Source organism: Cherax quadricarinatus, chromosome 44 (assembly GCF_038502225.1).
Source record: "Cherax quadricarinatus isolate ZL_2023a chromosome 44, ASM3850222v1, whole genome shotgun sequence".
Classification (NCBI taxonomy): Eukaryota; Metazoa; Arthropoda; class Malacostraca; order Decapoda; family Parastacidae; genus Cherax; species Cherax quadricarinatus.
In genome coordinates, this window is record NC_091335.1 from 5,753,380 (window position 1) to 5,776,617 (window position 23,238).

The window sequence follows — 23,238 nt, forward strand, 5'->3', positions numbered from 1 at the left end:
CTGTGATGTCTTAATACCTTTGGAAGGACTTCTACTGAGTGATGGTTAATGCATGTCTTTTTTCTTTTTTTTAGGTTACCCTGTTCTGGTGGAAGATGGTTGGTGCTAAAAAAGTGAAGTACAGTACATAAAAAACAATATGTATTGTAAACAGATTATCTGATCAAAGTTTATCTGAACTTACAGAAAATACTTGTACCAAGAATTGCAAGAGTGAAGGTGGGGAGATAAAAAAAAAAATACTATTTAATTGGAGAGATCAGGAAGTTGGCTGAAATATTCTGATAAGCTGTTAAATGTTGTTGATGAAAGGGAGGCAGTGACTGTATGTATTGGTGAAGGAGGTACAACATCCTGTATATCAGGTAGAGAGTATGGTTGAAAGAATTAAGGGTAAAACAGAGAAAAGGATTACAGATGAACAAGTGATGGAATAGGTGGTAGGTTACTGAATGCTGTTAAGAGTTTGTTTGAGGTTAGTGAGGCTCAGGTTAGGGTATGTAGGAGGAAGGGAGGTTATTTTCCAGTAAAAGTAGGCCTTAGACAGGGATGCATGATGTCACCATGGTTGTTTAATATATTTATAAATGAGGTTGTAAAAGAAGCAAAATGATAGTTCTGTTTCAGGGAGAAGTGTGACATTAAAAATATAAGGAATCTAAAATACAATGGGAGCTGTCACAGTTGCTTTCTACTGATGATACTGCTTTTTCAGAGATTCAAAAGAGAAGTTGCAAAGATTGGTGAAAGAATTTGGGAGGGTATGTAAAGGAAAGAAATTAAAAAGGAACATAGAAAAGAGCAACGCGATGAGGATGACAAACGAGTTGGTAATGAAAGATTGGATATCAGACTGGAAGGAGGGAGTATGGATGAAGTGATTGTGTTCAAATATTTGGGAAATGTGTATATAAAAGACGAGGTGAACCATAGAACTAATGAAGGGAAAAACCTGAGTGGTGCACTGAGGCATCTGTGGAGACAAAGAATGTTATCCAGTGAGGCAAAGGGAAAATGTGTGTGACTATAGTGGTACCAAGACTCTTATATGAATGTGATATATGGATTGTGAATGTTGAAGCAAGGAGGAGGCTGAATTCGCAGCTTGGAGATTAGGAGATGTGGAGTATTATTCAGAGCTGAGGATGGGTTGTTGAGGTGATTTGGATTTTTGGAGGGAAGCAGCAAAATAGGATGACTTGAGTGTACAAATCTCTAACGGAGGGGAAAGCAAGGTTCTGTGAGCAAGGGGCTTGCACATCCAGCGGATGTGTGTGAGCATGTTAGCTAGGAATGAATGGAGTTGTATGGTTCCTGGGACTTGACAAGCTGTTGGGAGTGTGAGCAAGGTAACACTTTGTGAAGGAAATCAGTGAAACTGGCTAGCCGGACTTAAGAACTGGAGGTGGGAAGTATAATGCCTGCACACTGAAGGACTAGGGATATATGCAGTTTGGCAGGGCAACCGAACTGTAGTACTGGTACATCTCTGGCAAGACAGTGGAGTGAATGATGATGGAAGAGTTTCTTTTTTGGGTCACCCTACCTCAATGGGGGAGGCAGCCAGTGTGTTTAAATAAAAAAGAAAAAATAACCACTTACATACTGTCGATGACTGGTGTGGAAGACTTCCCTTTTTTCAGACCAGAAATATTTGGGATACTTTTCATCAAGTTATAGAATGGAGGGCAAGCCAAGAGAGCCTGTAGAGGAGCATTGACATAACACCAGTACCCTTTGTTGATTAGTCCACGAGGTTGGAGAGCTACATGGTGGTGGTCCTGGATGTATTCACGAAGCATTCCTGAAGCAATAAAATTAAATATATAAAAATGCTAAACACATGCTATTATTAACAAAGACAACTTAAGTATATCTACAATTATTTACTGTAAAAGTGATTTCATTAGTTTATTATTTACTCAATACTGAACTGCACATGACAATCGATTCTTTTCCAGGTAAAAACAAAACAATCACATATACTATACAATATTATATTTTCCAGTTATATACTATGCACCAATTTTGCAATGATGGAAATTCCAAATGACAAGCTACAACTTGGTTTCCAGAACTAAAATGAGTTATGAAGAAAGATTGGAAACAATGAAAAAATGCCCTTGATGGTGGTAGAGGAAGAGAGAAGACATAACTACATACAAGAGGATATCAAGATAATTCTCAGAAATATTGAAGTGTGCTCTAAAGGAATGCTAAAGGATGCAGGTGCTACAACTAGGGATATACCGAAGTATTGGTATAGGTGGGTATCGATAAATATTGAAAATATCAGCACTGGCCAAAACCGAGTATTGGTATTGGCAAATTTTTATGGTATCTGTAGGTATTGGTTATTTTTAATGGTCTAAAACTGAGCAGCATTATCAGCAAAATTTTGGTATTATCCCATCATTAGCTACAACTTCTAGAATACAAAAGTAAATGACAAATTATGAGCTTAAAATTGTTTATTGCATAAATCTATGACCATGGGAAAAACTTTTTAGAAAGTATATTTATTTAATTTTCTCATGCCTAAATCAAGTGCAATGAGCCATATTTTGAGTGACAATCATCTTTTATTTTTTTTTATCTCAATGACTCTCTTCCACCTTGGCAGGGTGACCCAAAAAAGTTAACACATTCAGCCTGTCTTGCCAGAAGTGTACTGACACCACAGTTCAGACTACCCTCCAACTGCAACATCTCCACCCTTCCTTCAGTGTAGGGAGTGCCCTTCCAACCTCCAGGTAACTGGTTTCCTTGAACTCTTTTATGAATATTCCTTTGCTCACACTCCAACAGCACATCCAAAAAGAAAAAAAATCACTTGTCTCCACTCCCATCATGTTGACACAAGCCTGCTGGGTGCTCAAGCCCCTAGAGCTCAAGGCTTCCTTTACCCCTACTCCTCCTACCTTCCACACCAGATTTATACTCCCAGTTCATCATATCTCTTCCCATCCTCTCTAAAGTCCCAAACCACCTCAACACCATAGTAGGAGTGAATGGAGAAGAATGGTTTTTAAGACTTGACATACTGCTGGAGTGTGAGCAAAGTAACATGAAGGGATTCAGGGAAACCAGTTAGCCAGACTTGTGCCTGCACTCTAAAGAGAAGGTGTTGATATGTTGGAGTTTTTTTAACCGTAGTGTAGCACACCTCTGGCAAGACAGTGATGGAACGAATGATGATGAAAGCGTTTCTTCTTTTTCTGGCCACCCTGCCTTGGTGGGTGACAGTTCAAGTGTTAAAAAAAAAAAACATTCAGCAAACACTGCTCTCAAACATGGCATCTCCACTGTTTCTAGCAGTCTCTTCTCACTCCAACAATCAAAGCTCATACCTCACACCCATATAAAAGTGTTGATATTGCTATACTATGGTGCATTTCTTATTTTTGCATTCATGGACTTATGCTTCTTAATGATCTTGAATCATATGTACCAAAATTACACATAGAAAATACAATAACAAGTTCATCACACCCCAACTGCTAGATGATTGTATTTTAAGATTACATAACCACAGCAAGAAGGCCCCTCTTCTGTGTTATTGGTAAACAAACATTATTTCAAAGAGTGATAGCAAGCAAATTTGCTGCAGGCGACTTTACAGTTCTTTTCTAAGGATTAACTACAGTTTGAGCACCTTGATTTAACAAACTAATGGGAAGTAGAGGAGTCTGATAATGCCAACTGTCTGGTAAATCAGATTAAAAAAAAAAACTAGTTTGCTATACATACATAATACAACACCTTACATACAGTTTACAGATTTATGGTAATAAACATTGACAATAATGTCATTAAAAGTAGAGTAATTCCTATATACCTTTCGTGGTGAAGAGACGAGATTAATTTGTAGACACAACTTACGAATAATTTATATGAAGCTGATTTTTTTTTTTCAACAAACCGGCCGTATCCCACCAAGGAAGGGTGGCCCAAAAAGAAAAACAAAAGTTTCTCTTTTTAAATTTAGTAATTTATACAGGAGAAGGGGTTACTAGGCCCTTGCTCATGGTATTTTAGTCGCCTCTTACAACACGCATAGCTTACAGAGGAAGAATTCTGTTCCACTTCCCCATGGAGATAAGAGGAAATAAACAAGAACAAGAACTAGTAAGAAAATAGAAGAAATCCCAGAGGAGTGTGTATATACATGTATGTGTAGCGTGACCTAAGTGTAAATAGAAGTAGCAAGACGTACCTGAAACCTTGCATGTTTATGAGACAAAAAATGGACACCAGCAATCCTACCATCATGTAAAACAATTACAGGCTTTCGTTTTACACTCACTTGGCAGGATATTGGCTGATATTGTCCATTATTTCCATAACTTCGTCTGTTGTCTCTGAAATCAATTTACCTGGCATATTTTGTCCATTTCCAAAATCCATTACAGGTTTTACTGTACATAGTTACAACACCATGGGTTTTAACAGAACATGCAAAAAACTAAGCTATATACTCCAAAAATCTTGGGAGATTTTATTATGGAGAGGCAAACTCTAGGATAGACCTGTCTCACTAACAGTGTTGCAAAAATGCTGGAAAATCTAATAAGAGAATAAATTACACATATGGAGAGCACAAACCCATTATCATTCTTTTCTGTTTCTGATCACCAAAATTCTATGCTAAACCTATTAAGCTAATGTAATACAATGTGCTTTCAAGTCAATTTTTTTGAGGAAAACCATATTTAACACTAATGTTTTTCATCAACCTGGTATTTGCTTTGCCACCAGAAATACAAACCACTAAAATACAGGTGTTTTGCTCTATTCAATAGATTTGATAAAAGTTCATCCCAAGCGAAATGTGGTTTACAATAATAGCTCATCCATATGGGGAATATCTTCACCATCAGTTGGTTTTCTTTGACACGCCACTGCAATTTACCTCATAGTTTAAGTACAAAACATAATTTTTAATAGGTAAAAATACAATCCATTACAGCTCAGCAAATACCTTACCTCCAATTTTTGCTTTATCCAAATCAGCCTCAGCAAGAGGAGGATCAGGCATCTTCTGTTCCACTGCTTCCAATGGTGACGAAATTTCTGCACGAGGTTTTTCTGTTTCCTGCTGAAAGGGTGCCACGTAAGCTACTTGTTTAGCTGCACCCTCATCACATGGCTTGAACAGTTGAGACCAACTTTTCTTTTGAGCCCATGCACCACCAGGCACAGCATTGGAAACAACATGAGGCATCACCACTTGTGGTTTTCTAACTTCTGAAAGAGCAGGACTAGGCAGTGATGGAGATGAAGAAATAGGTGGCATTATTTTACTATCACTAACAATGGACACAATTCTAGCGTCTGGTAATGACGGTGATGGCACCATGCCAATGCTATTTTTTCTAGGCATAGCACTGTCTGCACTAGATGTCACTGTGAAAGGAACATTATATGGAAGAATATCTTTGGTAATTATAGGTGAACTTATCATTGTAGGTGTAGGAAGAGACATAAAATCTACAGCTTCTTGAGGATCAACATTAGGCTGAATCTCATCAGACATAAAAGTAATATCAGTCAAGCCTGTATGGTCTCCCGAGATAGATACTGCAGACATGTGATCATTCTTCCCTTTAAGTTGTGGGAAAATCATATGAGGCTGACATGCACTTGGTAGATTCATAGTAGATGAATTGATTGGAGACTGACTTGCTGCCTTTTGGTTTACAGCTGTTGGCTGACTGTTGGTAGCCACATTAGGTTGTAGCGGTACCTGTGATGGCATCCGAACCTGGGACTTCTGTGGCCCTCGTGTCTGCACTTGGAGTGGCCCTTGTGGTGGAACCTGGGGTGGCCCTTGTGGTGGAACCTGCAGTGACCCCTGTGACTGAACCCAGAGTGGCCCTTGTGGAGGTGCCTGGGGTGGCCCTTGTGGAGGCATCGGAGGTGGCCCCTGTGGAGGCCCCTGGGGTGGCCCTTGTGGAGGCACCTGGGGTGGCCCTTGAGGAGGCACCTGGGATGGCCCTTGAGGAGAAATCTGGGGTGGTCCTTGAGGAGAAATCTGGGATGGCCCTTGAGGCAACTGGGGTGGCCCTTGAGGAGGCACCTGGGATGGCCCTTGAGGAGGCACCTGGGATGGCCCTTGAGGAGGCACCTGGGATGGCCCTTGAGGAGGCACCTGGGGTGGCCCTTGAAGAGGCACCTGGGGTGGCCCTTGAAGAGGCACCTGGGGTGGCCCTTGAAGAGGCACCTGGGGTGGCCCTTGAGGAGGCACCTGGGGTGGCCCTTGAGGAGGCACCTGAGATGGCCCTTGAGGAGGCACCTGAGATGGCCCTTGAGGAGAAACCTGGGATGGCCCTTGAGGAGACACCTGGGGTGGCCCTTGAGGAGGCAACTGGGGTGGCCCTTGAGGAGGCAACTGGGGTGGCCCTTGAGGAGGCAACTGGGGTGGCCCTTGAGGCAACTGGGGTGGCCCTTGAGGAGGCACCTGGGATGGCCCCTGAGGAGGTACCTGGGGTGGCCCCTGAGGAGGCAACTGATGTGACCCTTGTAGAGGCCCTTGGGGGAGTCCCTGTGGCTGCATCTGAGGTGGCCCTTGTAGAGGTGCCTGTGTTGTACCTGGCACCTGCACCTGGGGTGGCCCCTGCAGTTGCACTTGGGGTGGCCCTTGTGCTAGCACTTGAGATGAACCTTGTGGCTGAACTTGAGGAGGCCCTTGCAGTGGTGCTTGTGGCCGCACTTGAGGTGACCCGTGTGGCTGCACCTGGGGTGGCCCTTGTGACTGTATTTGAGGTAGTAAAGGTGGCTGGCCTTGGGCTGGCATGTGTGGATGCATGTGAGTTGGTGCTTGTTGCTGTTGTACACGAGACTGAGCCTGTGATGGCATCTGAGGTTGGCCCAATGGTGGAATATGTGACGAACCCTGTGGCTGTACTTGTGTCAGTCCTTGTGCCTGTCCCTGTGATGATACATGTGTCAGAACTTGAGGGGGCACTTGTGGATGCACTTGTGGAATGTGTGGTTGCACTTGTGGTGGTATCTGTGGAATTTCCATTGGTTGAGTGTTCCCTTGGTGCTTGTCAATCGAAGTTGCAGCATTACCCCCAGATTCATCATTTGTGGGTTGGACACACTCTGGCTCCTCTGAAATGTGCAATTCCTGCATTGCATTTGGGGTGCCAGAGGGTGAGACGGCAGGTTCTGCAGTGTCTTCCAGGACCAGGCTTGCAGTCTGGGTAGTCAGTGGACTGACTCTTTCTCCTTCAGGAGGAGCTGTAACAGAAGGAGGCAAATTAGCAGCTGGGGTCTGAAGACTTAAAGAACTGGCATTTTCAAACTGTGTGGATGCTGTCTGAGAGACAGACACAAATGGTTGATTAGAATGAGAATCAGATGAGCTGTTAATTTCTGGAGGCTCTGGAAAGCTGGCCTGCTGCTGTTGATGAGATTGTTGTGGCTGCACATGATACTGATGATCCTGAGGGGCAGGATGCTGTATATGCTGAGGCTCTGGATGGTGATGATAATGATGCTGAGGGTGCTGCTGCTGCTGATGGTGAGGAGGTGGTTGGTGGTGGGGAGGCTGGTGAGGCAACTGATGAGGATGTTGATGCATGTGCTGGAGAGCAGCTGGATGCTGGGCCCCAGGACCAGGCTGCTGCTGATATGGAACTAAATGGCCCTGACCATGTGCTTGGTACATGTAATGAGAATAAGGCTGTGGTTGAGTATACATAAGAGGCAAGCCTTGAACAGTCTGTGCTGCTGGTACACTTGGATAAGAGGGATACCCAGTTCCACGCAGTGGATATTGTACATTTGGATAAACAGCCACAGGTCCATAGGGTGTTGGTCCCACACTCTCTGCATAATGCTTATCTCCATATCCAGAATGTTCACTACTTACAGAGCTACTCCTCTCGGCATTAATACGCTTCCCACGTCCTCGTCCACGACCACGTCCCCTGGGGGTTGGACGAAACTGCTCATATCTTCTCTCATAGTCTGTCTTACCTTCATGTATTGGTTTAACTGTAGGTATATGCACAGCTGCCTGCTCTTGTACAATTGGTACTGATGGCACTATAGCAGAAGCTGGGGGGGACTGAGAAGGTCCGGGAGTTGAAGTAAGAACAGGTACTTGTGTCTGTGTACCACTATATGGTGATAAATTCACATGGCAGTTAGCTACATAAACAGTGGCTCCATGAGGCAGTACCGGTGGTGGTGGTATCTGAGTATAAACATTGCTAGGGGGCAGCTGTGGGTGAGATGGTGGAGGCATATGAGGATTGTACATTGGAGGGTTGTTAGGAGAAGTCGGTGGATATGGTTGGTAGACCTGCTGCCCGGCTTGCTGTCCACCCTGTTGAACTCCCAGCTGGCCTTGTCCTGCAACATTAGGAGGTGGTACATTGAAGCCCCTCACACTCACCACTTCTGCGCCAGCACCAGAAGCAGTTATTGCAACAGTGGTAGTAGTGGTGGTTGATGCGATGGTCACGCTGGTAACAGAAGTTGCATGGGGTGGTGGTGTTGACCCAGCCATCACACTCACCTTACCATCATCAGCATAGCCCCCTGCAAGTTAAACGTAGTTCTCAGTGTAAAAGCTAAATCCGACAAATGTTTTACCTACATTGTGATGGATATAAATGATTACAATCCAGTGAATGGTTAAATTTAGAATCAATTCACACTTAAGCAATTAATATTTTAAATGGTTAAAATCAAGACAATGTATGTACAATCAAACCTTAATTAGTGCACTAGCTATATCCCAGTTAATTTATTTGTTAAGTATTAAACTGATAAAGCAATAGGGAGAGAGATGTTACAGCCCTAGACTGGAAAAATCCTTTTTAACATGACACCCAAGCACAGGAGTCAACCAATGCTCATCTGTTTAAACTTAAACTGAGAGGCAAGTAGCATCACAGAGCCTGCCTTAGTCTTAGGAAGTGAAACGTTCAATTCCTGCCATGCATTTGTCATCACAAATTGCCCCACATGAAAAAGCATCTTTGGAACATTGACACACATCCACACACAAAACATGCCATTTTTTGCTGACAAATGGATTGGGAGGGTATTGAGGATTTTTTAGTGGAAGAGTGAATACTGATGATAAATTTGTATCCAGTGTGTGGTTATGTCATTTGCCATCCATCAGAGGAGAAAACAGGAAAAAGTGAACAAGAAAAAATAAAGAGATAAACAACAAATCTTAAAGCTCATCTGACAAAAACCAAAGTATTTTATTAGAAGTGGACAAGAAACTAATGTCATATCTACATATGAGGGATGCTGCATATCTGGTTCATTAAGATCAAGCCAAGAAGTAGTTAGCTTGCAATTCCTGAGAGAGACAATATACTGAACTTCACTTATCTGCCATAATGTTCAACATGCAGAGAGATGCCAGGATTTAAGTTAAGACATCACATTGGTGGAAAAGGTACTACATACGTGGTCTGCAGAACATTCCCTTTATCACAAAAATGTGGTTTGTAGATTATGGTATATTAAAAATTTATCAGTTTGATATGATTCTATACATATGACCTTTAACCCTTTGACTGTTTTGGTCATATACAGTGGACCCCCGCCTTACGATGGCATTGCGTTACGTTAAATCCGCCATACAATACATTTTAACGCAAAAATTTTGCCTCGCCTCACGCGATTCGTCCAGGACACGTCCCACATGTGGCCTTAGCGCCAGTGTTTACAAGCCAGCCAGTGCGGTCACATCCACGCATATATTCGGTACATTTCACCTTATCCCAGTGTTTTTTGTGCTTGTCACTGCAAAATAAGTCACCATGGGCCACAAGAAAGCTTCTAGTGCCAACCCTGTGGTAAAAAGGGTGAGAATTAGTATGGAAATTAAGAAAGATTTTGAAGGGTTTGGGGCTAACCCTGAGAAGCCTATGCCAGTTGTGGAATCCATTGTGCCTACTTCAAAGATTAGGGAAATGTGTGCAAAGTGGGTTGAACTGCAAACCTTTATGGATGAAAAGCACCCTAACACAGCTATTGCAAGCCGTGCTGGTGACTATTACAATGTTGTGGCCCATTTTAGGCAAATCTTAAAGGAACGGGAAGTACAGAGCTCTAGGGACAGATTTGTTGTGCGACAGAGGTCCAGCGATTCTCAAGCTGGTCCTAGTGGCATTAAATGAAGAAGGGAAGTAACCCTGGAAAAGGACTTGCTACCTCAAGTCCTAATGGAAGGGGAATTCCCCTTCTAAACAATAACAACTTCCACACTCTCCCCTCCTCCCATCCCATCAATCATCACCAGATCTTCAATAAAGGTAAGTGTCATGTATTCTATTCTTAATAGAGTATTAACTGTGCATGTCTTCTTAAGTTTGTGTGTATTAAAATTAACAATTCATGTGGTAAATTTTTTTTTTTCAGACTTTTGGGTGTCTTGCACGGATTAATTTGATTTCCATTATTTCTTATGGGGAAAATTAATTCGCCTTACGATAATTTCGGCTCACGATGAGCTCTCAGGAACGGATTAACATCGCAAGGCGGGTGTCCACTGTATATACGTCTTACGAGCCACCGTGTTTGACGTATACATACTCATAAATTCTAGCGGCTTCAATCAAGCAGGAGAAAGCTGGTAGGCCCACATGTGAGAGAATGAGTCTGTGTGGTCAGTGTGCACCATATTAAAAAAAAAAACCTGCAGCATGCAGTGCATAATGAGAAAAAAAAAAACTCCGACCTTTTTTTTTTAATTAAAATGCCGACTTTGTGGTCTATTTTCGTATAGTATTTATGGTTGTATTCTCGTTTTCTTGTTTCATTTGATAGAATGGAAAACATATTATAGAAATAGAGGTGATTTTGATTGGTTTTACTATGAAAAGAACCTTGAAATGGAGCTCAAAGTAAGGGAAATGTTTGATTTTTGCTGATGTTTAAAAGTAAACAAATCATGTCATTGTCCAATAAATGTCCAAATAGCCATTCTAATATGCAGCCATGAATGGGTTGACATTATTTATACAATTATTACAATATTACAATAGTCTGCATAACAGCAAATCCTAATTTTTGTTTGAATAAAAATTAAAAACAGAAAGCAAGAGTAATATAAGAGGGGCCTGGAGACGTGACTGATGAACAAAACAAATGCTATTTTATAGCCAGGAATGTCTGTCTTGTTCATTCTGGACCCTATTCTGTAATTGTCATATTTTTTAATTTTTGTGAAACTGGCCAAATTGCAAATTTCTGACCACGTTATTGGGTAGTTGAAATTGGTAAATGGGCAGTTTCTTGTACTCGATTGATAGGAAAAATGGAGTTCTAAAGAAATAGCTATGAGTCTGGTCAACTGGAACAATGAAATTAGCCAAAAATAGGGCTCAAAGTGGGTGAAATCGCCAATTCGTAAATATCGCTGAGGTCAATAACTTCACAAGAGCGTAATTCCGTCAGTTTTCCATCAAATTTTGTTCTTTTGGTGTCATTACAATCGGGAAAAAATCTCTATCATTTCATAAGAATTTTTTTTTTCGGAAATTTTGCGACACCAGGAGACACCTCAGGATTTGGGGTTGCGACAGTCAAGGGGTTAATGAGAGTCCTTTATCGATGATAAAATTCCCTTATAAAGTTGGTACAGATATGCCACTTTCCCGAGTACTTTACCTGTAGGAAGCTGTCACCATCTTGGATGAACACAAACTAAGACTACAGGTATATGTTAATTAGGTTCTGAGACAAGCTTGAGTTGAAATGAACAGTCTGAATTTTGGCCAATGTTCTTGTGACAATGAGAAAACTACATTCTTAATGAAAATGTAAAGTGCCATGTACTTCAGTACATGTGTAGGTATTCTTCACCTTCAAATATTATTAATCAATAATACAACAATCACTCTCAGATTGATGGAAATAATTTGATAACTTTTGTTTTAAACATGCTGGCCATCTCTCACAAAGGCAGGGTGACCCAAAAAAGAAACTTTCACTAACATTTATACTATCACTGTCTTGCCAGAGGCACGCATATACAAATGTTTCGGCGTCCCTCTAAACAGAAAATATCTCAAACCCCTCCTTTAGAGTGCAGGCACTGTACTTTCCACCTCCAGGACTCAAGTCTGGCTAATTGGTTTCCCAGAATCACTTCACAAAATATTACCTTGCTCACACTCGAACAGCTCAAGACCCATAATCCATTTGTCTCTACTCCTATCTAACACTCTCACACATGCTTGCTGTATGTCCAAGCCCCTTGCACACAACTCCTTTACCTCCCCCTCCCTCCATCCTTTCCCAGGATGACCCCTACCCTGCCTTCCCTCCACTACAGATTTACACACCCTCCAAGTCATCACTAAATCAATGTGGGTTTTGATTACATAATGTTACATCTTTAACTATGATTCACTTTACACAGCAGTTTGAGAATTATTATAGCTTCATTTCTGGATCTTATTTCCATAATCTGTATCCTCTTTTGTGCACTTTATTGGGTTCTGATTTTTTTTTTTTTTTGGGTTGAATTAAACAAATAGCTTTCATTTTTTATTTTTTGGTGGGCCTCATGGACAACAATTGAACTTAAAACAGTACCTTTTATTTCCTTTTCTTTTATGTGTTCAGGTTCCATAACCTATTAGTAAAATAGCAACATGTCTATATAACCTTTATAAGATCAACAATATACTCTGGTAACCTTCAAATCTCACTTTGCCTTGGTTTCCAGTCTTTCATGTTCATCTGCACCTGCTCTCCCTCCATCCAGGCACAAGTCTCTTCAAATAAGACATTGTTATCATGAAGAATTTACATCATTTACATGAACTTGCTCCTCCCTCCTAGAGGACAGTGATCTGTGTATATCCTGTTGGGCACAAAAACTGTGTTCCAGCAGAATTCGATGTCCCAAATGTTCAGTTGAACCTACAGTGGATTAAAGTGGGGAACACTCCCCAAGTGCAGTAGAGGTTGTGATATTTTCATGGTTCAGATGCCAGCTAACCACGCACTTCAACTTACTGTTGTATCTATTCAGAAGAGTCAAGATATCCCCTTGACACATCTCCCACTTATCCATCTCTGCTACTCATCTCTGATTAATCATAAATGCCAAATGTCTGCCAGTTTCTCCTCCACAGTGAAGGCTCTCATCAAACAAAAATTTTAACAACCAAAAAGCTTTCAAACCCAGGACTATTCTGTTAAGTGTTAAACACCAACTACGGAAACTAAGGTTTCTCACTTCTTTGAATGAAACTAATTGTATAAGAAAGGAGTCAAGTGGAAACAGTTTGAAGTGGCATTTTCAAAAATAAATGGGGTATAATTGTGTTTAGTCCATATACACATCTCTGTGAACCTAAATGAGCACTGAGAGGAACTTAAACTTGCAGAACAGAGCCAGACATTTTCTACATCACCTCCATATCACTGAGACTTCATGGCAATTCAATTCAAATCCAATATTGCTCTCTGCAATTGCACTGAAATTCCATTGGCATACAGTATCGTAAATATAACAGTGTGTAGAGTACTGAAGATTTGAAACTGGGCCACAGTGTGGCAGTCACAGTGCCATTCAGAATTTAAAAGCTTAATTTACATTCATTAAGAACCTGGAGGTGCAATATTCATGGTCTGCTGGATTAATTATTTTTGAAGGCCTTTTTAACCCTTTGACTGTCGCGGCCGTATATATACGTTTACGAGGTACCGTGTTTGACATATATATACTCAAATTCTAGCGGCTTCAAATCACAGGAGAAAGCTGGTAGGCCCACATGTGAGAGAATGGGTCTGTGTGGTCAGTGTGCACCATATAAAAAAAATCCTGGAGCACGCAGTGCATAATGAGAAAAAAAAACTCCGACCGTTTTTTTTTAATTAAAATGCCGACTTTGTGGTCTATTTTCGTATAGTATTTGTGGTTGTATTCTCGTTTTCTTGGTCTCATTTGATAGAATGGAAACTATATTATAGAAATATAGGTGATTTTGATTAATTTTACTATAAAAAGAACCTGGAAATGGAGCACAAAGTACGGGAAATGTTTGATTTTTGCCGATGTTCAAAAGTAAACAAATGATGTCATTGCCCAATAAATGTCTAAATAGCCATTCTAACATGCAGTCATAAATGGGTTGATGTAATTTTTACAATTATTACAGTATTGCAGTAGTCTGCATAACAGTAAATCTTCTATTTTTTGTTTGAATAAAATTTCAAAATAAAAAGCAGGAGTAATATCACAGGGGCCTGGAGACATGACTGATGAACAAAGAAAATGTTATTTTAGAGCCAGGAATGTCTGCATTGTTCATTCTGGTCCTTATTTTTAAATTGTCATATTTTTTAATTTTCGTGAAATTGGCCCAATTGCAAATTTCTGACCATGTTATTGGGTAGCTGAAATCGGTAAATGGGCAGTTTCTTGTACTCAATCGATGGAAAAAATGGAGTTCTGAAGAAATAGCTATGAGTTTGGTTGACTGGAATAATGGAATTAGCCGAAAATAGGGCTCAAAGTGGGCGAAATCGCCGATTTGTAAATATCGCCGAGGTCGCTAACTTCGCGAGAGCGTAATTCAGTCAGTTTTCCATCAAATTTCGTTTTTTTTGGTGTCTTTACAATCGGGAAAAGATTCTCTATCATTTCACAAGAAAAAATAATTTATTTTTTTTTAAATTTTGCAACACCAGGAGACACCTCAGGATTGGGGGTTGCGACAGTCAAAGGGTTAAATACCTTAGTTTCAATACATTTCTGTGCTGCTATATAACACCTAAAATATTTCAGTAGTTTGGAGGATTTGCAAGCAGGGTTAGTCAAGTGGCACTGTACCAGATGACTGAAAAGTAAGTCATAAAATTATAAACTTATCCCACATTACTTGTTATGAATAATCACAAGTCATCCAAACAAATTACTGTACCTCAGGAGTCTAAATTTAATTGGGAAAGTTGGATAATAAATAACCAATATGTATGATAAATTTACTAACCATCTGGGAGGAAAGTGCCAGATCCACCAAGTTCTTCTTGAGAAACATTACATGGGATCTGCTGTTCGGAAATGAGGGAATCCTCCTCCTGCTGCTCATCAACCTCTTCATCCTCCTCTTCCTCCTCCTCTTCACCATCATCCCCATCCTCCTCATCCTCTTTGACCTGAAGGATTAGTTGGGGTGGGGGTGTTAAGGTGGGTGAAGTCTGCATGGATCCCTCCACGACTCCATACCTGCGGCCACCTGGAGGAGCATCAGAGGCAAACACAACAACAGCAGGGTTGTCGCAGGTGAAGAGTGCCAAAAGTTGTTGCTTGTCATCTTCACACACCCCCGTCAGGTCCAGAAACTGAAAGTCCTGCACATTGTGCAAAAATAAGGATTGTTTTGATAAGGAGAGAATTTACACCACTACTATAATTTATCTAAAACAATAACCAAATATATACCCCAGTAGGCAAAGTGTTATAAAAAATTAACTATTATTGTAGAATACCTGCCTGGTCACAGACCGGGCCGCGGGGGCGTTGACCCCCGGAACTCTCTCCAGGTAAACTCCAGGTAATACAGTGTGTTAAAAACAGAACTCCTTTGGCAAAAATTAGAATTATTCTACAAGTCAATTTCTGACTGGTAACAATTTACCAAAACAGAAATCCTTGCAAACCTTTAAAAGACTAAATGAAAAATTTATATCATGACTTTTCAACAGCCTCCCATCATACAGGGGAAGAGGGAGAGGGGGCAGGAAAGAATTACCAATAGGCTCCTAGCTATCTTCAAAAGGAAACTAGATGGGTTTCTAAATCAGTTCCAGATCAGCCGTGATGTGGTTTGTACACTGCGCTGCATGCGGCCTGCTGTAACAGCCTAGTTGATCAGGCCTTGATACACCAAGTCATGAACTTGGCTGTGGTGGGTATTGACCCCTCAGAATACCTTCCAAACAGACTCTAGGTAGCATTTGCCATTCTTTCAACATGTCTGAATTTGAACATGAATACTAAACATATGCAGTAATTACAGAGCAATTACTCTGAGCATCATTGTGAATAAAAATACATTTTACAAACTGTACTTACAGATTTCACAAACCTTTAACCCCTAAACGGTCCAAACGTATATATATGTTCAATCGCGTAGCGCCCCAAATTTTTTCAGGAAAAAAAAAAAAGTTTTAATAGGAAAAAAGAACATATGGTACCCAGGCATCCCCAATTATTTTAATATGATGCACAGTGAGTGCGCACACCCATTCTCTCATTTCTAGGCGACTCAGGCTTATCGTGGCAGTGTTGAATGAATGACAAAGAAAACGTATATATGTATACGTTTGGGGTGCTACGCACATGAACGTATATATACATTTGGACCGTTTAAGGGTTAAAACTGTTTTATAGAACTAAAAACATCAATGGCTGTGTTGAGTTACTTTAGCTGCTTTAACTTTTAAGGTTAAAATAATAAGATATTACAAGGGCCTCAATGGAAATAAGTCACTGACTTTTTTTGGGTTATCCTAGGTAATTTACATTATTTATGATAATTGTACTTACATGTACCTGTACCTAATTAATCTTACTAAGGTACACAAACCAATGACTTTTTGCTAACTTAATTTATGCAAAACTTTATTTAGTTTTATATCATGTGAACATCTCTAGCCTTGCATACTAAATTTACAATCAATAAAAAAAAATTACGTTTCATGCACCACTAAGATCAATTTTTATTTGACTTAATTTCTCCAAGGAAATATTCTTTTGAAATCACACAAAATATTTTGGAAAAATGTCACAGTTGCAGTTCTCTTCATTAATACTCTACCTGTAAGACCATTATAGGTGAATTGTATTGTAATTATTCATCAAGTTAACCCTTTCTACACCAGCCAGATGTTCCCACAATCCATGATTATTGCAATATCTTTGTTTCCTACACATGCAATTAATCTTAACTTGGTTATCTTGTTTCTAGTGTTATGACTATTTGTATAACACATGCTTAAAAAATCTGTATCTTCTCCCTATTTGTCATTTCCCATCCACTATTGTTATTACCATTATCAAATGTTTCTGAATGGTCTACTTCCCCATTGCCTTGCTGGATATTAGCCGAAAATTTTGCTTTACTCCCTTAATAACTATTTTTGAAATCATTTAGCATCACACTCTTGGTAACAATGTTTTTTCTGATTATTATTATAATGATCATAATTAAGTGTTAAACCCACAAGGGTCATACAGCTGTTATTTCCTAAACATTTTGCTAAACTATCCTGTCAGTGTGTTCCTTCCATCCATAGTAATGCAACCTCTTTGTCGCACATATCCATACCTATTACCTTCCATTAATTTAACAATGATAAAATTCTGCAAGAGGCCCCCCCCCAACTTAGTCAACAGTATCACCCCTGCCCCAGTAAAATGCATCTCTCTTGCATACATATGCTTGTCATTGAAATTATTCCAGTTGTCAATGAATGAAATTGTTAACTGATTGCAGTACTCTTCTATGTACTACTTATCCCAAACATCATATTATCATTATAATATTCATGGGAGAGTATTAAACCCAAAATGGTCATACAGCACTTAGGAAATGGGATTCTCATCATGGGGAAGCATTACACCCATAGGGATTATACACAGCCTGTGCGGGGAGGGAATAGACGGCAATTTAGCTTAATTCAGGGAAATGGAGCACAGATCCAATTCCCTAGATCAAGAGCCCCTCACCAGCATCAAGGAACCTCCCTTGAGGGGCTGGGGAATGGGAGGCAAATAGATCTGAATCATATCAACAAAGGGTAGCTCCAATTCTTTGGACCAAGAGCCTTTCACTGGCATCAAGGCACCTCCCCAGAAGGGAGTCCCAAATGTCTTACACATGCATTCACTGCCCACTCCATATGACCAGGATCCTTCCTATGAACCTAAATTGATCAATAGGTGCCACCTTGAATTTGGTCATCACTGCCTCCATCAATGAGGCAGATAATGGGATTATTACATTTTCCCGATACGTTATTTAATGCATTAACTATATCATACACACCAGCTTCGTGGAAACATACTGTCTTGCATTCCTACTCCATTACATATAATTATGGGAGAGCACTAAACCCGTAGGATTATACAGCGCATGTGGGGGGAATGGGAGGTATTCAGGCTCAATTCAGGGAACCAGAGTACAGTTCCAATTCCCTAGATCAAGAGCCCCTCACCAGCATCATGGAACCTCCCTTGTAGGGTACTCCATTAGAGAATGCTCTGTCCATTTATCTAATCTACGAGTCATCTCCAACAACAAGTGGTGTATCAGTTTTCATACTTTAGAAGTCAAAGTCAAAGATTTATTTCATCCTGCCTCTCCCTGCCAAAAAATACATTAGTCCTGAAAAACATTATTACAATCAAAACTAAAGTGCTAAACCCACAAGGGTTGTAAAGCAACTTCCACTCCAACCCAATGGAAATGTCTGAATTTTTGGGTTATCCTAGATAATAATCACTTACATTACTACTGTATGATAAGTGTACTTATGTGTGCCTGTGCCTAAATAATCTTACTTATTCAACCTTCCCCCGTTTTATTCATTTCCCACTTCAGAAAGCACATTCCATTTATTATAGCCAACCTAACAGAAGTAAGTACTACAAATGACAAGGATTAAGTTCTTGTCCAATAATGTCAACAGATTTTGTTAATATTATTATTGCACAACCCAATGAAGCCAAAATGTCATCAAACTGACTGTTACTGACACTGGGATCTTTTAAATACCTCCCCTCCCAGGACGCAACCCACACCAGTCACCTAACACCACCCAGGTACCTGCTTACTACCAGGTGAACAGAGGCAGCAGGTGTAAAGAAACACGCCCAGTGTTTCTTCTAATCCGAGAATCGAACCCCGGTGCCTGAGTGTGGGAGCTGAGGCCGCTACCAAGTGAGCCACCAACACGCACAAATTACCGCTTTTTCTAACTCCACATAGTAATCAAAATGTTTTACTATATAGCCGCTTATTAAACACGTTGAGTCTATTATTGAATAATTTAAAAAAATGTTAGTATATGCTGTTTTCCCATTGTATGAAATAAAACTAATGGATAAAGTTCCGAGTGAAAAACAAATGGTGGCAGTCAGTGATGGCTGGCCACACAGCACCTGTAGCACCATCACTACAGCACTCACATACATGGTGAGTGTTGTAATAACAGTGTTGGAGTGAGAGCAGCAGTGGCGTCAAGCACACCACAGCCACACACTGCCCGGCACACCACCCATCACTCTACCCTCCTCCACCAGCCACTCACCATCTTACACACATCCTACACACTTATCTCACTTCCTACACACTCTCCATCACTCACCTGCGAGGACGAGCACATGCTGCAGGTAATTTATCATATATTGACAAAAGAAACCATCTTGAGGTGTCCCTGAGAGAGCCTAAACAGTCAACATGGAGGCTGGCATGAGGGCGACAGTAAACCTGGCTTGTGATTGGTGGAGGAGGCCGCTCGCTCACCCTAACTCACTTCTCATTGGTTATTAACCAACAATCCGCCAAATATTGGCCAATAAGAACCCAGCTTAAACTAACACTTTACAGAGACCACGTGAAGGTTATTCTCATTATGTTGTCATATTTACACCATCATTAATATATAGCCTAATTATTACTGCGAAACAAGAGCCTATGGTGAAATTAATTCACATTTGGTATGAAGGGAAGAAGTTGTAAAAATTAAGCATGAAAATATATAAATCACTAAGTCAATGGAGTTGAGATACTTGATAGTATGAGTTTAATAGACTCCAATGCTTTTATAATAGGTTTAAACCGTTTCTTGTTTTGCAACGAAAATGAGTTCCAAAAAAACAGACATTACTAATTCCTGGAGGGTGTGACTACATGTATGCAAGGAAATAAGTTTCTTTAGGCACAGGTACACGTAATTACAATTATCATATATAGTATAAATTACCCAGGATGAACCCAAAAAGTCAGTGATTTATTTCCATTGGTCCTTGACAAACACCAACCACTGGAAATAATTCATTTTGACTTTTTTGGGGGGTTAATCCCAGATTATTTACAAACATATATTGTTGCGTAAGACAAATGTAATTAGCTTTCGAGTCGGTATTTTCTGAATAAACTTACTGAGAACAGAGAACTAATGTATTCTTCATTATGTGGATATCCTCTTCTGTGTGACTTTTATAATTAATGTACTGAAATAACTATAAGGGATCCATGATAGACCGAAACTTCGTCCTGCTGAGAAAACTTCAGTTCTGCTGAAAGAAAACCTCAGTTCTGTTAAAAAAAAATTAGTCCTCCATAACTACAGCACTGAATTCCTGGAGGAAGAATTCTCTTTCATCCAACAAGTGTTTTCTCAACTGCATTATCCTCGTCACATCATTAGAGACTGCAGAAGCTGTGTGCATATCTTCAACTCGCCTGGATGTGATTATACCGAAAGGACTAGTAGACTGGTGTGGGTCGCATCCTGGGACAAAATTGACCTAATTTGCCCGAAATGCTGAACATAACAAGTGACTTTCTATATAGTAATATGTCATTGATGTCAGCTATGGTCTGTATACCTTGTACATGTACTGGTAGTAAATAAAGATATTATTATTATTATTATTATTATTATTATTATTATTATTATTATTATTATTAAAGGAGGAATGCACCCAGAGACGTAGGATTTTGGAACCATCATTCGTCTACATACTCAACAATATCACTCAGAACAACGACTTCTACAACATAGAAGGGAACTTGTTAGGAAGGAAGAAAATTGCTTATTTGAATTATTAGGTTCGGAGGCAGTGGCAGACCTATATTTTTGGGGCCCTGAAGCTTGAACTTTTATGGGGGCCCCTACGGGATTAGGGGCCCTGACGCTTAAGGTGCATTAGTTTCATAGTAGATCCACCCCTGTTTACCTGGAGTTTACCTGGAGAGAGTTCCGGGGGTCAACGCCCCCGCGGCCCGGTCTGAGACCAGGCCTCCTGGTGGATCAGAGCCTGATCAACCAGGCTGTTGCTGCTGGCTGCACGCAAACCAACATACGAGCCACAGCCCGGCTGATCCGGAACTGACTTTAGGTGCTTGTCCAGTGCCAGCTTGAAGACTGCCAGGGGTCTGTTGGTAATCCCCCTTATGTGTGCTGGAAGGCAGTTGAACAGTCTCGGGCCCCTGACACTTATTGTATGGTCTCTTAACGTGCTAGTGACACCCCTGCTTTTCATTGGGGGGATGGTGCATCGTCTGCCAAGTCTTTTGCTTTCGTAGTGGGTGATTTTCGTGTGCAAGTTCGGTACTAGTCCCTCTAGGATTTTCCAGGTGTATATAATCATGTATCTCTCCCTCCTGCGTTCCAGGGAATACAGGTTTAGGAACCTCAAGCGCTCCCAATAATTGAGGTGTTTTATCTCCGTTATGCGCGCCGTGAAAGTTCTCTGTACATTTTCTAGGTCGGCAATTTCACCTGCCTTGAAAGGTGCTGTTAGTGTGCAGCAATATTCCAGCCTAGATAGAACAAGTGACCTGAAGAGTGTCATCATGGGCTTGGCCTCCCTAGTTTTGAAGGTTCTCATTATCCATCCTGTCATTTTTCTAGCAGATGCGATTGATACAATGTTATGGTCCTTGAAGGTGAGATCCTCCGACATGATCACTCCCAGGTCTTTGAGGTTGGTGTTTCGCTCTATTTTGTGGCCAGAATTTGTTTTGTACTCTGATGAAGATTTAATTTCCTCATGTTTACCATATCTGAGTAATTGAAATTTCTCATCGTTGAACTTCATATTGTTTTCTGCAGCCCACTGAAAGATTTGGTTGATGTCTGCCTGGAGCTTTGCAGTGTCTGCAATGGAAGACACTGTCATGCAGATTCGGGTGTCATCTGCAAAGGAAGACACGGTGCTGTGGCTGACATCCTTGTCTATGTCGGATATAAGGATGAGGAACAAGATGGGAGCGAGTACTGTGCCTTGTGGAACAGAGCTTTTCACCGTAGCTGCCTCGGACTTTACTCTGTTGACGACTACTCTCTGTGTTCTGTTAGTGAGGAAAATATAGATCCATCGACCGACTTTTCCTGTTATTCCTTTAGCACGCATTTTGTGCGCTATTACGCCATGGTGACACTTGTCGAAGGCTTTTGCAAAGTCTGTATATATTACATCTGCATTCTTTTTGTCTTCTAGTGCATTTAGGACCTTGTCGTAGTGGTCCAATAGTTGAGACAGACAGGAGCGACCTGTTCTAAACCCATGTTGCCCTGGGTTGTGTAACTGATGGGTTTCTAGATGCGTGGTGATCTTGCTTCTTAGGACCCTTTCAAAGATTTTTATGACATGGGATGTTAGTGCTATCGGTCTGTAGTTCTTTGCTGTTGCTTTACTGCCCCCTTTGTGGAGTGGGGCTATGTCTGTTGTTTTTAGTAACTGTGGGACGACCCCCGTGTCCATGCTCCCTCTCCATAGGATGGAAAAGGCTCGTGATAGGGGCTTCTTGCAGTTCTTGATGAACACAGAGTTCCATGAGTCTGGCCCTGGGGCAGAGTGCATGGGCATGTCATTTATCGCCTGTTCGAAGTCATTTGGCGTCAGGATAACATCGGATAGGCTTGTGTTAATCAAATTTTGTGGCTCTCATAAAAAATTCATTTTGATCTTCGACTCTCAGTCTGGTTAGCGGCTTGCTAAAAACTGAGTCATATTGGGACTTGAGTAGCTCACTCATTTCCTTGTTGTCATCTGTGTAGGACCCATCTTGTTTAAGTAGGGGCCCAATACTGGACGTTGTTCTCGATTTTGATTTGGCATAGAAGAAATACTTTGGGTTTCTTTCGATTTCATTTATGGCTTTTAGTTCTTCCCGCGATTCCTGACTCCTAAAGGATTCTTTTAGCTTAAGTTCGATGCTTGCTATTTCTCTGACCAGTGTCTCCCTACGCATTTCAGATATATTGACCTCTTTTAGCCGCTCTGTTATTCTTTTCCGTCGCCTGTAAAGGGAGCGCCTGTCTCTTTCTGTTTTACATCTACTCCTCCTTTTTCTTAGAGGAATAAGCCTTGTGCATACATCGAGTGCTACCGAGTTAATCTGTTCTAGGCATAAGTTGGGGTCTGTGTTGCTTAGTATATCTTCCCAGCTTATATCGGTTAGGACTTGGTTTACTTGGTCCCACTTTATGTTTTTGTTATTGAAG

At 40.8% G+C, this 23,238-nt stretch overlaps 1 protein-coding gene across 1 annotated transcript in view; it reads right to left on the bottom strand.

The window, feature by feature from the left end:
• Positions 1 to 19,522, bottom strand: part of Usp10 (ubiquitin specific protease 10) — a 45,657-nt gene extending 26,135 nt beyond the window's left edge. The window contains exons 1-4 of the mRNA XM_053789228.2: positions 19,369 to 19,522; positions 14,988 to 15,348; positions 4,987 to 8,553; positions 1,603 to 1,804 (exon numbers count right to left, since the gene is read on the bottom strand). Coding sequence (XP_053645203.1) covers positions 1,603 to 1,804; positions 4,987 to 8,553; positions 14,988 to 15,348; positions 19,369 to 19,386 — 4,148 coding nt within the window. The 5' untranslated portion in view covers positions 19,387 to 19,522. The remainder of the gene's footprint in view (positions 1 to 1,602; positions 1,805 to 4,986; positions 8,554 to 14,987; positions 15,349 to 19,368) is intronic.
• Positions 19,523 to 23,238: the final 3,716 nt, after the last annotated feature.